Source organism: Mastacembelus armatus, chromosome 9 (assembly GCF_900324485.2).
Source record: "Mastacembelus armatus chromosome 9, fMasArm1.2, whole genome shotgun sequence".
NCBI lineage: Eukaryota > Metazoa > Chordata > Actinopteri > Synbranchiformes > Mastacembelidae > Mastacembelus > Mastacembelus armatus.
In genome coordinates this window covers 9,924,992-9,939,633 of record NC_046641.1, presented here as the reverse complement: position 1 = coordinate 9,939,633, position 14,642 = coordinate 9,924,992, and the positions used below count along the sequence as shown (strand labels likewise).

Below are 14,642 nucleotides of genomic sequence, written 5' to 3'. Positions count from 1 at the left end.
CACTTTACATTGTTTGTGGCTGATTAAATACTTTAACCACATAAACAATTTTTCAATTTCAAACTCTGACGTACATTGATGACCCATGGACCTCTGGACAAAGGCGAGAACTCAAAGACTCCCCCCGGGTCATCGTTCTCCATGATGACAATCTCTCTGCTGGTAAAGCCAGCTTTCAGGATCTGATTCTCGACATTACTCCTGGTACACACACACACACACACACACACAAATGCACATATAAACATATAGACAGCATTACTGTAGGCCATAGTAGTGAGTGATCATGACTAAAACATGGCACATAATAAAGTGCATGAGATTTAACTTTTATAAATATTGTTCATTAACATTTCTTGGACTGTGGCTTTTGATGAGTGTTGTGTTCTTCAGCATCAGCAATAATATGTAGGAAAGCAGCTCAACTTTAAATGAAACTTTTAAATGCATTCCTTGTATTGTGTGATGTTCATCCATTATTGGCTCCATATACTGAAGTCCTACTGTTTAGACTACTTAATAACAATGTCAATCAAGAGCGTGCCTGCATATTTGTGCTCTGCAGGGGTGTGTATGTTGGGAAAAGTTGACCCAAACAAGGATCTCATAATAGGCAAATTAGAGACAAAGACACGAGAGAATTAAGTACTCCAAACAAATAGACACAACCAAGGCACTGCATGCATACAAACACTAACATCTTTAAAAGGGCACACAATTCAGCCTAGTTAAATTAGAGCAAACACATAAAGAAGATTCTCTGTTTATTTCCAACAAACACTCTTTTGGATTCTGGTTTTTCACACCATCGAAGAATCGTCCACCCCTTCCCAATCCTACTCATCCCCATGTCTACCAAACACCCCAGAAATCCTGAAGTAGGCCCTTCTAGGAAGAACAAAGTCCTGATTCACACCACACAAAAGGTCTAGGTTCACTTCACTCTCCACTTACCCGAAGTACACTATAAAGCGTGCAGTCTCCACCCTGCGGGGGAGGAGTGGGAGGGAGAGGGAGTGGCTGTTTTCATCAGAACATAGACTGACAGATAAACCCACCCTTAAATCACCACTACCACAAATGCAAAGACAAATAGTATCTCCAGAAAACCAGAGGAGGGATGGGATGAGATAGCACTCACTCAGCCTTTCAAATCCCACTGGACTCCCATGTTGTATAAGTTAGCTCAAAAACACTACATAATATTAGTTTCACACTCTAACCCTCCAAACTTCCTGTATTACATTTATCTTAAAAGTAAAACTGAGGACCCAGATTAGCCTTGTTGATAATTATTAAAATAAACACATATTATCTTTGTCAACTATAACTTTTCCCTGTATTTAATATCCCTACCTATCCAGAGTGAGGAGTAACGTCTCATTGACTTCTGGGATATTGTCAGCCATGACAGTGAAGCTGATGGAGGCATCACTCTGCCCGGAGAGGAAGACAACAGAGCCACTTAGAGGTTTCAGGTCATTGGCCGTTACGTCTTCACGATTGGCTCCGATTGGCTGAAGACTCCAGAAGACTACAGCCTGGCCATCTGTCCCATCACGCCGCAGAGGTAGGCTCACCTGCACCAATTTGTTTTAGTATTAATCTCTCCTACATATACACATATAATATACTCACTTACTATTCTAACAATGTGTGCCACTGCTGAAAACAGGGGTCATGTCTTACCGTACTGCTATTCCTGTCCTCTGGTTCATAAACCACCACTGTGGTGTTACTTGTAAAGCCAATTTCACCATTAGCAATGTCAGGGGTGACAATTAAAGTCACGTTTAGAGGTCCCCCAAACCTTGGGCTGTTTGAAGAAATTGGGGGGTTGATATCAATCAGCTCCAGGGTATTCAACTAGGGGAAATATCAGAAACAGATTCATTAAAATCAAATTTAAACATGCTCATTAGGGAATAGATAGAAGCACTGAAAAACAAAACATGCTACTGTAATAACTGATGCATCGAGAGTATAGCTCTTCATCACCCTCCAATGGTTTCTGTGCTGTCACTGTGAACAATGTGAATGGCATGACAGTTTTTCATTGACTCCCTTTGTGTTTGTGCAATAGTTGAGGCTGGAAGTGTGTGAAGTAATTATGGTTACACAGAATGTGAAGAAGGCTTTTCTTTTACATTTTTTTGTTTGCTTTAAGAGCTAGATTTGCGTGCCAATGTCAAACCACTGACACATGCTAATGAAACACTTGAAGTTTGGATGGCACTGTTTTGGCCTGAGGAGTAAACACAAAACTTAAAAGCACATTTTTGGATGTGTAAGCAAAATGGTGCCTGGATTACAACTTAAAAAATCCTAATGTCATGAAAAGTGAAAAATCACTTATGTCATTTATGTCTTGGTTTGTACACCGTGGTTACCTGTATTAAGAAATGAGCTCCATTCTGCAGAAAGGCATCATTCCTGATAGGCAGTATGACACGGACCATTCGTTCACGGGAAAACACCACATTAATGGACCTGCTAACATTCAGAACCTGGTCACGGGCCAGAGCTGGGTCTATTGGGCCTGCAGGAATATAGAGGGCAGTGAGGGTCATAGACACGTTGCCTAGTGTACCACCGTCTCGCAGAAAATTCAGCAACAAGAAACGGCCCTCAGGTTGGCTATGGATGCTTTGCCCTTTTGCCTGGTCAAACCGAAAAAGCCCATAGACATCGTCACTGTCCTGGATGTAGAACACCACCTGAGGGAAGAGTGGAGAAAGACCAGATGAAGATTGGAGATTAAATTAGAAAATCAGCCAATCACCAGAGAGGAATAGGCATACTGTATGCAATAAAATATGGCTGTATACTGGTAAGGGTTATTGATATGTTAATTAACTATCAACATCAACAGTTAATCATCTGAGCTAAGTTTAGAGAGACTTCCTCTTTAATTACCTATGATTTATTGCCTCAAATAGTCTTTTACAACATTTTTTTTTAGTCTGCAAATTGCCGAACCAAAAGACTTCATTGATCAGAAGAATCGTAGGGTTGAATTTATATTCAAACTGCGGATAATTAGTTATATACTCTTTGCCTTGAATGAAAATATGATTTTGACACATGGGTCTTAGCGCCACTGCCTGCAGCTCCTGAGCAGTAACAAGAGAGTTGACTCATCATCAAGCTGTGAAAATGTGATTGCAATGAAGCTCACATTCACCATCAATTTACCAAATACTTTAGTGTGTATCCTGTTTTTGTGTTATTGAGACTGTATCTCCTGTCATGAGCAGAAGAAAGAGATGTGGAACAGAGAGGGAGAAAGAAAGAAAACAAGTGAGACTGTAAGTAGTAAAAAAGAGCCCTGAGCTAACTTTAGAGAGGCTTCCTCTTTAATTACCTCTGCTAAGACTGCTAGAGATGTTTTCATGAGGCTCATTCATTTTCACAAAACCTACACTTATCTGATGTGTTGCCTGGCGTGCTTACACTTCACCGTAGCTGATTTACAGCTCGGTGTAATGTGTGTATTCATTTTTTTAATGCGGCGTTAAAAAAATCATTTGAAACGATACCATTAAAGTTGTTTATTAATTCTTCAAGGATTTTCTGCTGCGTCAACTTACTCTGCGCAGATGGCAAATAGACCCTATAGGCCTATATTGGTGTGTGTTTTATGTATGGCCAAATTGTCTCATCTCATGCCTTTAACATAAACAAGGCTTAGATCTGCCCACTGCTTTCACACATAGCTAAGACGCTTGGGCAAAGATGAAACCTCTAAAAACCTGTCACCACTTCACCCACGCTTTCTTACACACACACACACACACACACACACACACACACACACACACACACACACACACACACACACACACACACACACACACACACACACACACACACACACACACACACACACGCACACACACAGACACCACACACAGAGTATGCCCACTGTTTCCGCTTTGTTTTGATTCAACCACATTAAAGGAACACCCACGGAGAAATGTGACAAAGAAAGGGATTGACTTTGCAGAATGTGCCAAGTTTAGCACTATACCTTACAGTAGGTCACACACAAACACGCACACATGCATAACACATGCACAACATCTGGAGGCCATGTTCCCTAACAAGTGCAGCCTTTTTTCTCTCTGTTACAAATCCATTATAGCAACAGGGAGCAACTATAAATTAAAAAATGGCTTCTAAAGGATCTTTTTTTAAACTCACCTCCATGGGTTCGTCAAGCTCTGCATTTCCAGTTACAGTATTGGGAAGCAGTTTGAGAACAAAGGCTTCAGCCTCTTCAGGTTGATCATCTGCCACAATATTTACTGGGATTATGGCAGTCACCTGACCAGCAGCAAATTGTACTGTGCCCGCTGCAGGTGTCAAATCATCTGACACTGGGGTGTGATCACTGGAGTTTCTGCTGATGGACCAGTTGGTGGACACAGCACCATAGCTGCCTCCATTTCTTACGATGACGATGCCGTCAAATCTGGGGGAATGACAAATTTTGATGTGATGTTAAAATTTTATTATGACTTTATTGCACTTAGATTTAGAGTAGTATATGCAAAACATTAAATAACATTAACATTAAATAAGCTACAGTACCCATCCCCTTGTATATATAAACCATTACAGGTTTTTAAGTACTCATAACTCATTCACCTCTGTGTCAGATCTTCATTGATGCTGAGTGGCTGAATGACTGCACTGCTGCTGATTGACAGGACACCGTGAGGCTTATCATTGGGCTCGATTGTCACTAGTACAGCATTAGGTGATACTAGCACAGCGTCTCCTCTGACAGTCTCTTCCAGCAAGACCAGATGAAAGGATTCTGCAATTTCTGGCACAGTGTCATCACTGATGTTGAACAACAGGCTGGTCTTGTAGACAAATGGAGGGAATGTAACTGTTCGGACTCGCTGTAGGTCGAAGAAATCCAAAGCTGGTGTTGCACTGCCCAGTCCTTCACCACTCACCACCATGTAATCCACAGAGACCTAAAGACAGTAAAGACAGAATTGCTTTGTTTATATATATATATATATATATATATATATATATATATATATATAAACAAAACAATTCAACAAGTAACTGAATTTCTAGAGAGGAACCTTGGTGTCAACAGAGCCAATGACTGGCCCATCCTCAGTCAGTCGACCACGGGTTACATTGAGAGTGATGACTCCAGCAGACTCTGGAACTGCTATAATAGAGTGGGAGAACCGCAACGGGCTGTCATTACGCCGGATTCTCAGCTGGACACTGCTGGCGTTGGGCCTGAGGAGGGCTCCACCTGCCACAGCTGTTAGCGTGACGGAAAACACCTCATCATCCTCTGGGATCTGGTCCACAGAGAAAGGAAAGCACACTCATATAAAGCAAACTCTGAATATGTAACTTTGAAAAGAATGAATAACAGGAAAGCATCACACTATCCTCTACTGAGCCACTATTGATTTTAAAGTGGAGAAGATTTGAATCTCAGTTTTTATCAAGACCACAAATGTTGTGCTCATGTGCCATTTAGCCAGAGTGCCTTTATTAATAAATAGTTAATCTCTCGATTTTTATACCAGGCAGTGTAATTTGCATGTAGAGTTGGATATGCATAAAAATGTAGTCAAGAAGCTTATGCAGAGGTTAGATCCTGTCAGACACTGGAATTCTTGAACTCTTTAATTTTGGATCTTTTTAGGTTTACCATCCTGCCAACTTTTGTCAACCTTATAATCAAACTGGCAATGTCTACGCAGAGACAGACAGAAACACTCTAATCAATATATGTGACAAGTAGGTGGTTTAAATGGTACAGTGAGAGCTTATTTAATACCTGGTCATCCTTAATGAGGATAATGAAGTGCACTAAAGCCTGTCCTACAGGGATGGTGATGTTTCCCCTGTCTGGACTGAGATCCTCAATGGCAGGGTTTGGACCATCAGAGATCTGAACAGGAGGAGTCACAGAGATTGTGGTGGATTTGTATTATCATTCACGTGTCACATTTTCCTCTTTGAATCTTAGCTCTCCAAACTATTTCACAGATTTAAAGATTTACTTTTAGGTGGTGGAAGAATTTTACACAAGTACCTTGAAAAAGCTAAATACATGCTTGTCTTCCAGAAACACATCTCTAACACTGTCAGTTCTTCTTGATTACTACAAGTATAGTGTCTTAGACATAATGGTTATAAGTATACTTCTTAGCTCACCTCAAAGTTCACAGTTACAGTCCCATATGTTCCTTTTTCTCTAATTAGGGTGAAAGGCACATAATAGTTCCTTCCTCTGGGTTCGTCAACTACGATCTCTTCAGTCTGAAATAAAGAGGGTGAGACAGCTGAACCCCAATAAGTTCATGTTAATCAGTTTGAGCAATTTTCTTTTTCCTGTTAAAATCAACCAAATTATGTAAAATGTCATATTTGAAATGCTACAATAAACAAAAAAAAAAAAAAAAAAAAAAAACATACTATCCCATGGGATCCTTGTCAACTTGACCCTCCTGATTTTGAGGTAACCAATGTTTTGTTTTGTTTTCAGTTTCACTTTTAGGACTGCAATGATTTTATACTGATAGAGATTATTATATATTAGAGCAAACAACTCTCAGTGTTGATTAATTCATTTTTTTTAAATTTGTAGCTGCACCTGAATGAAAAAAGACACAGACTAAAACTGTGATATGAGCAGTGATACAGCAGTGCATGTTACCCCCAATTTGACAAGATATTGTGTCTCAGTAAATACATCTAAAAACAGCATACAAAGACAAAACCTAAATTTTGTTTTATTGTATTGTAATCCCCTATAGTTTTGCTAATTCAAGCTCTGTTTGTCATAACCAAAGAGAAGGACAATGCATGTAACAAGGTATATATACAGTGGGTACGGAAAGTATTCAGACCCCTTTAAATTTTTCACTCTTTGTGTCATTGCAGCCATTTGCCAAAATCAAAAAAGTTCATTTTATTTCTCATTAATGTACACTCAGCACCCCATCTTGACAGAAAAAAACAGAAATGTAGAAATTTTTGCAAATTTATTAAAAAAGAAAAACTGAAATATCACATGGTCATAAGTATTCAGACCCTTTGCAGTGACACTCATATTTAACTCACATGCTGTCCATTTCTTCTGATCCTCCTTGAGATGGTTCTGCTCCTTCATTGGAGTCCAGCTGTGTTTAATTAAACTGATTGGACTTGATTAGGAAAGGCACACACCTGTCTATATAAGACCTTACAGCTCACAATGCATGTCAGAGCAAATGAGAATCATGAGGTCGAAGGAACTGCCCAAGGAGCTCAGAGACAGAATTGTGGCAAGGCACAGATCTGGCCAAGGTTACAAAAGAATTTCTGCAGCACTCAAGGTTCCTAAGAGCACAGTGGCCTCCATAATCCTCAAATGGAAAAAGTTTGGGATGACCAGAACTCTTCCTAGACCTGGCCGTCCAGCCAAACTGAGCAATTGTGGGAGAAGAGCCTTGGTGAGAGAGGTAAAGAAGAACCCAAAGATCACTGTGGCTGAGCTCCAGAGATGCAGTAGGGAGATGGGAGAAAGTTCCACAAAGTCAACTATCACTGCAGCCCTCCACCAGTCGGGGCTTTATGGCAGAGTGGCCCGACGGAAGCCTCTCCTCAGTGCAAGACACATGAAAGCCCGCATAGAGTTTGCCAAAAAACACATGAAGGACTCCCATACTATGAGAAATAAGATTCTCTGGTCTGATGAGACCAAGATTGAACTTTTTGGCGTTAATTCTAAGCGGTATGTGTGGGGAAAACCAGGCACTGCTCATCACCTGCCCAATACAATCCCTACAGTGAAACATGGTGGTGGGAGCATCATGTTGTGGGCGTGTTTTTCAGCTGCAGGGACAGGACGACTGGTTGCAATTGAAGGAAAGATGAATGCGGCCAAGTCCAGAGATATCCTAGAAGAAAACCTCTTCCAGAGTGCTCAGGACCTCAGACTGGGCCGAAGGTTCACCTTTCAACAGGACAATGACCCTAAGCACACAGCTAAAATAACAAAGGAGTGGCTTCGGAACAACTCTGTGACCGTTCTCGACTGGCCCAGCCAGAGCCCTGACCTAAACCCAATTGAGCATCTCTGGAGAGACCTGAAAATGGCTGTCCACCAACGTTCACCATCCAACCTGACAGAACTTGAGAGGATCTGCAAGGAAGAATGGCAGAGGATCCCCAGATCCAGGTGTGAAAAGCTTGTTGCATCATTCCCAAGACGACTCATGGCTGTACTAGCTCAAAAGGGTGCTTCTACTCAATACTGAGCACAGGGTCTGAATACTTATGACCATGTGATATTTCAGTTTTTCTTTTTTAATAAATTTGCAAAAATTTCTACATTTCTGTTTTTTTCTGTCAAGATGGGGTGCTGAGTGTACATTAATGAGAAATAAAATGAACTTTTTTGATTTTGGCAAATGGCTGCAATGACACAAAGAGTGAAAAATTTAAAGGGGTCTGAATACTTTCCGTACCCACTGTAGTATTTACTACTTAAAAAAAAAAAAACAAAACCTAATGCCAAGCCAGCGTATTATCCACCATATGAGACTATCTGGGGGTGATAGGGCAAACATTTCCCAATACACCACGGCAGCCATGGAAATGCTATAAAGTCCCACTGATAAATTAATCCAGGGAGCGCTGAGTTTTTATTTGCCCCTGGAAACCAACCATTAGATGGTCACTTCTCCCACAACCGCAATACTGAACCCATCTCTGTAATAAAGGTCCAAAGTACTCCATCCCAAAAACCTCTAACTTTCTACTTACTAACATAAATGGGCCCTGTTTTCATGCTGTTAATATGGTCACAAAGTCAAGCAGATGTTTATAGTTCAAGTGTAGTTTCGTGTGGCAAGGTAGGTTTTGCCATATTAGTAACTAGAGCAGTGGTGGGCAATCCATGTTCCTCGAGGGCCACTGCCCTGCTTGTTTTTCAACTATCCCTGCACTACCCACTGATGATTACCTGGATCAGGTGTGTTCAGCCAATCACAAGCTGGAACATACCATGTCAAATGAGGGTGGAAGTTTCGAAGTCTGCTTTATTGTCAATTCTGCCACATATAGAGCACATACAGAGATTTGAAATTTTGTTACTCTCAGACCCTTGGTGCATACAGATAAACACTAAATACTAAATAGTGCAATGTAAAAATTACAATAAGGGCATGCAAAAATAAACTTCGATAAGAAATTTAAAAAAAAAATAAACAAGTGCAAATAGCATAAGGCACTCGGGGAAGACAAAATGAATTGGTACCTTCCAGCTTGTGATTGGCAGAACACACCTGACCCAGGTAATCAGCATTGGTAAAGCAGGGATATCTGGACAATAAGCAGGCCTGTGGCCTTCAGTGCCCACATCTGAACTAGAGGTATAAGTGTAATGCAGCACATCACAAACTGGGAAAATGGCTGGATCAGGATTAACATATTGTAAGTAGGAGGAATATATTCACAAGAGATAGACAATAAAATCAGCCTTATATTAGATAAAGGGAGCTTATAGTTTTGAATAGAAGAGGCCAGGAAGCTTTTCTTGTCCTAAAAATACTTAAATTGATTCTGTGTACCTCCAACACCCAAAATAACAAGCATAAATTTAAAAAATGCTCATATTTTTTTGCGTCAAGAACAGTAACTTCAAAGCAATGACAGCAACAAAGTTGCATAAATATTACATTAAGATACAATGTGACTCCCCATAAATAACGGAAATAGACTGAATTACGTTAGAAAGTAGAAGTGACAGCTGAAATGGATGACACAAAGTGAAATAACAAGTGAAGACAAAATTTATGTGGATGACAGGGATTTCTTACTGAGTTGAAGGCAATTATTCCAAAGGCATTGTCATTGGACAGGATGGTGATGGTTGCCTTGTTTGGTGCTCCCAACGTCACGCCATTAGAGGAACTCTGCAAAGTTGGCAAAATTAAAATGGTCAGATAAAGCCACACCACATATACAATATATACCTTTGTCCATTTTAACCTCTGCACAACACTCATGCTTATCTGAGAAAACCAGAATGCCTCCCTTATCAACTGTCTTTACTTCATTCTTGTGCTCCCACTGAGAGACCCTGGTGAGAATGCACAAAGACAGGAAGTACTGGTCTCAGTTCATTTGTCAGGTTAGTTCACAGTGGGATGCCTCTTCAGGAGCTGTGGTCTGTGATTTGGCACTAAGACCTGACAATTTTAAAATTTCAGCATGGTTTAAAATTACTTCAGGTTTTAACAAAACAAAAGAACCATTACCTATGATCAGTGTAGGAAGGGTTTCCTTTTTTTGAACACCATTAATGAGAAAGACCACAGCCTTGATATTGGGCCTAGCTTTCCACTCTTTCCATTAGTGAGTTAACCAATGTTTTCATAACCATGTCATGGACCAATTGTGCTGACAACCACCATGTCTGAGCTCTACTGCACAGACCTCCACCAAACTTCCAAAATCCCTTATTAGCTATGGGAGTCTTGACATAGCGAAACACATTTTTTTCTCCCTAAAACACATTTGAAATGTTCCAATTTTTATCAGCAAAACACAATCCAGCTAAAAGTGCACATTAAAATCAGTTTTGTGTGTTAGTGCATATGGTAAGGTCAGAGCCAGCAAAGGAAAAAATGAAAAACAGAAAGTGCTTAGGCCTCTTGCATTTATGCCACTATTGAAACAGGGCTTATCCCTGCTCTAACAAAACTTTGTTTCTGCTGCTGACTGCTTGTAGCGGTCAACTCACTGACATACGCTTTCATAAAGCCAAGTCACCGGCTGAGCCAAGAGGGTACATACACACTTATTCATACGCATATGCATGCCCCAAAAAATTCTCTAATATATGTGATTCACATAGACAAACTGGCTACTTCAGATCTGGGGTTCTGTTACACATGTCACTACTTATACTTTGTCTTCCCCACTCTAAAATACTACAATTCAGTTTGAGTTTCTAAATTCTGTTTCTGCACAGTACCTGCTCCGCAACCACTACTTCTTTATATTTAGTCCTGTTTTGTCACTCATTTCTAATAAAGTTAGTACAATATGTTGTATTGAAACAGATTTTACAGGCTTAACTGTCAAAAATGATAAATGCTCCCTGATCAACCTTTTCTTTCTTACTTGTGCTTGATCTGTGACACCCTTTGTAATGCACATTCATCTTCCAGACAGTCCCTGAAGTTAACTGATATGGTAGAATTTGGCTAAAGCTTTGTCTCTGCTGTATTGTAAACAGGAGGTCTAAGTGGGCCCCATCTGGTCTTTCACTCTAGTAGCACGCTAAATAAAGACTTGCACTACTGGATGTTAAACAGATGTCACAAAAATGCTTTGACAAATTGAAAATGTTGTCATGAAAGTGACTTTTATTGACAGCTCAGAGTTGTTGCTGTTTTGGACATTCACATAGCTGACAATCAGGGATTCATATTAACCCTAGATCCAATCAGACAATCAGAAAGCAAGACCAATACCCCCCTCCCAGCTCATCAATCAAACTTGACATCTAAAGGCTACATTGCAACCATGGAGATAGTTTCTAGGTATGAGGCATCCTAGGCTGTGCTGGTGATTTCTTGGACAAGGATTTACAATGTATACCATATTAAATAATTTTCAAACATCTGTAGCTCTCCTAAGCAAAACAATAGCAAACACATGATAACATTATTGGTAAAAACAGCCACAATTGTTAGCTGTCTGCAGATCTTATATTTTTATCCTAAGCGCATACGAGAACAGAACAAAGAAGTAAATTGCCCCTTCTGCTGATGTTTGGTTGCATGCAACAAAAAAAAAAAACTCTTAAAATGTATATAGAATCCAGACTAATCTTTCATTTGTAGTAGTGTATCAATTGCAACAGTGAAAACATAACATATGTAGAAATTAAATCCGTAGAACGGACAAGCTCATCGACGTCAAAGGGAACAGTGAGAGAATCACTTTATTCTAATGTGTGGTGAGGTCGTGGCTGTCAAAATGAATTTCTTTTCACAAAGATGTCTTTTAGTTGGGCGCTTCAGAGACACATACAGCATTTGGCCAGCTCTGGTAGTCCTATAGAGTACACGCATCAAAGACTCTACAGCTCAGAGCCTTCCTGGACTTACTATGTGATGCCCCCTATGCTCCCTATTGCTTAGTAGCTGGGGTTAGGGTTTAAGACAGTCAGGGGCAGAAATAGAACAGTGGGACTTTGTGGAAAGGAGGCTTGGAGCCCGGAGAGGACAGAGAAGAGTGTGAGGGAGGACATGGGAGCCCATCATCAAGCCACAAACAGAAATTTAGCACAAAAATGCAACACATGCAAGATATGCTGGCAGACACACACATAAACATGAAGGCTGATAGTTGTGTACCTGTAGTGTAAGGTTGAAAGTAAATGTCTCATCAGCTTCAGGCAAGTCGTCATCTTTCACAGCAATGAAGATGGTCTTACTGGTCTCAGTGGACAGCAGAAAGGCTGCAGCATTAATAGCTTCGAAGTCTCCTGTGTCAACTCCCTCTAGCTGGATGAAACAAGTAAACATCAAACTCTTTACTAAAACAATTCTTTGTGCATTTTCTGTTTGCTTGAGATACTTTTGACACTTATTTTTCAGTGTAAAATAGAGAAGAACAGTAAAGGCAGAGATGGTGACAAACTGGCACAGCAGACCAAAGATGGGTTTGAACCCAGGATGTTGCTGGTATCATGCTCTTCCCAGCAGAGAGCAGATACTGTGGTTCTGTCTCTTGCCATCCTTTCTATTGGTAACTTCACCTACTTGATCTTGAATTTTCCTGTGCTCTACGCAAGTTAGTTTCCTGGAAGGAATCCTGATATTACACAGTGCTTCATTAACTAATAGGGTAGCTCAGGTATAATAGTTCAAAAAAGAAGAAGTATGGTAAAAATATTAAGAAGCACAGGAAACCCCCTAACCACACTCCACAGCACAGCCAGCTCGCCTTTCCAGACACCAACTGTGAGCAGCTGACACTAGCCTCCATGTGTGGGACATAAAGCCAAAACCCGTTATGTGATTTCCAAGACATTTTCTGCACACACGCTGGGTCTTTGATGTCAGTGCCATTAATTTCTATAGATGAAATTATCAGTGATTCTCTCTTTGAACAGACTTATAATGACAGCTCAGGAACAGCGCAAAGTGACTGATTCTTCTTGGTATTGCATGATGTATCAGAGCTATGCTGGGTAGCACTGTTTGGGCAAAGACAGAGCAGAATTGGTGATTTGACAAGCTGCGGCGCCCTGGTAAACAACGAATCGTCGATGACAAGCATGCCCCATGTCCTACCAGAACCAAAGCTGTTACATTGACTGGGTCTCCCACTCTCTCCACGACCAGCCGGACCACAGCTGTGCTGCTCTCGTTGACAACAAATTCAGTCTGCCCCAGGAACCGCAGCGTTGCTGACACAGACGTGGTGCCAGGGATGGAAAGAGCCAGAATCAACCCAGCTAGCAGGAGGACAGGGAGCATTCCTATGAAAAAGAAAATGCATATGAAGGAAATATATTAAAAAGATGTAGGAAAGCTCGAGAGTGTACAATGCAATGCATCAGATCATTCACTGCATACATAAATACCTCCAGATTTTGTGTTTTTTAGATCTGTTATGATACTCTCTGATACAGCACAAATTCACCAAAAAGATGGAGAGAATTCAAAGTAAAAATAAAAAAACTGTGAAACATCACAAAAAACCACATATTAACAAAGATTAAAAAACAACTATCACAAACTTTGTCTACACTGAGAAAACTATTCTTTTTCCAATTATTTGTCAGCTAATTTGCCTCCTTTTTAATGAAATCTGATATGAAAATACAGCCAGTCCAGATTAAGAAAGTATTGAGTGGCCAGATGTTTAGAAGGGCTGGCTTTTGAAAATGTACAGTCAGGACAGCTGGCAAGCTTGCTGGTCATTGTGGTTTAACTGATTCATGACATTATTACATAATTCCAACAGCTGTTGTCCTCATGTTGTCAAAATTGTTAAAGCAGTTGTTGTTGAATTTATTCTTTACCACATGAATGTCATGCCAGAAATAATGTTAAATTGAAGGTGGTTTGATTAATGTGGCCTGAAGTGTCACACAGTGCTGCCAACACTCTGTACTTTGTCTCTTTGTTCTGTTTGCTCCATTTGTCCTTACTTCTCAGTTTGTCACTTTTACACCCTTTCACCATCCACTTCTCTGTTTTTTCTTCGTTGCTCATCTCTCCTCTCCTGCCCAGCTCTCTCATCCAGAATCCTGAAACTGGATGGAGCCACTGAGACAGTTGTCATGGTTAACACAACAAAACAACACAGCATGACAAGTGAGGTGGAGCCAGCTTAAGGCTAAATTGCGACCACTCTGTCCTGTCTTTCCCCTCCCTGATGCCATTTACCCATCCCATTCATAAGCTGCACTGCACAGCTTTGCCAATAGTATGGACACGTAAAGTCTTTGCTCTTAATTACAAGGTTGAGAAAGAACATCAGCAGCTATGATGGATGAAGTCATTCTGTTTGGTTCATTTTTCATACACAGAAATCATTTCGGAAAGTTGGACATTGAAAATATCCCATTTTTCATATGTTCC

At 40.4% G+C, this 14,642-nt stretch overlaps 1 protein-coding gene across 2 annotated transcripts in view; it reads right to left on the bottom strand.

Annotated features, from left to right (window-relative positions):
• The window catches only part of adgrv1 (adhesion G protein-coupled receptor V1), an 87,891-nt gene extending 74,359 nt beyond the window's left edge, over positions 1-13,532 (bottom strand). For both annotated transcript variants that reach the window (XM_026321575.1, XM_026321576.1), the window contains exons 1-12: positions 13,347-13,532; positions 12,405-12,554; positions 9,855-9,950; positions 6,205-6,309; positions 5,825-5,938; positions 5,106-5,336; positions 4,651-4,988; positions 4,204-4,474; positions 2,391-2,717; positions 1,690-1,866; positions 1,357-1,580; positions 75-201 (exon numbers count right to left, since the gene is read on the bottom strand). In XM_026321575.1, coding sequence (XP_026177360.1) covers positions 75-201; positions 1,357-1,580; positions 1,690-1,866; positions 2,391-2,717; positions 4,204-4,474; positions 4,651-4,988; positions 5,106-5,336; positions 5,825-5,938; positions 6,205-6,309; positions 9,855-9,950; positions 12,405-12,554; positions 13,347-13,532 — 2,346 coding nt within the window. The remainder of the gene's footprint in view (positions 1-74; positions 202-1,356; positions 1,581-1,689; positions 1,867-2,390; positions 2,718-4,203; positions 4,475-4,650; positions 4,989-5,105; positions 5,337-5,824; positions 5,939-6,204; positions 6,310-9,854; positions 9,951-12,404; positions 12,555-13,346) is intronic.
• Positions 13,533-14,642: the final 1,110 nt, after the last annotated feature.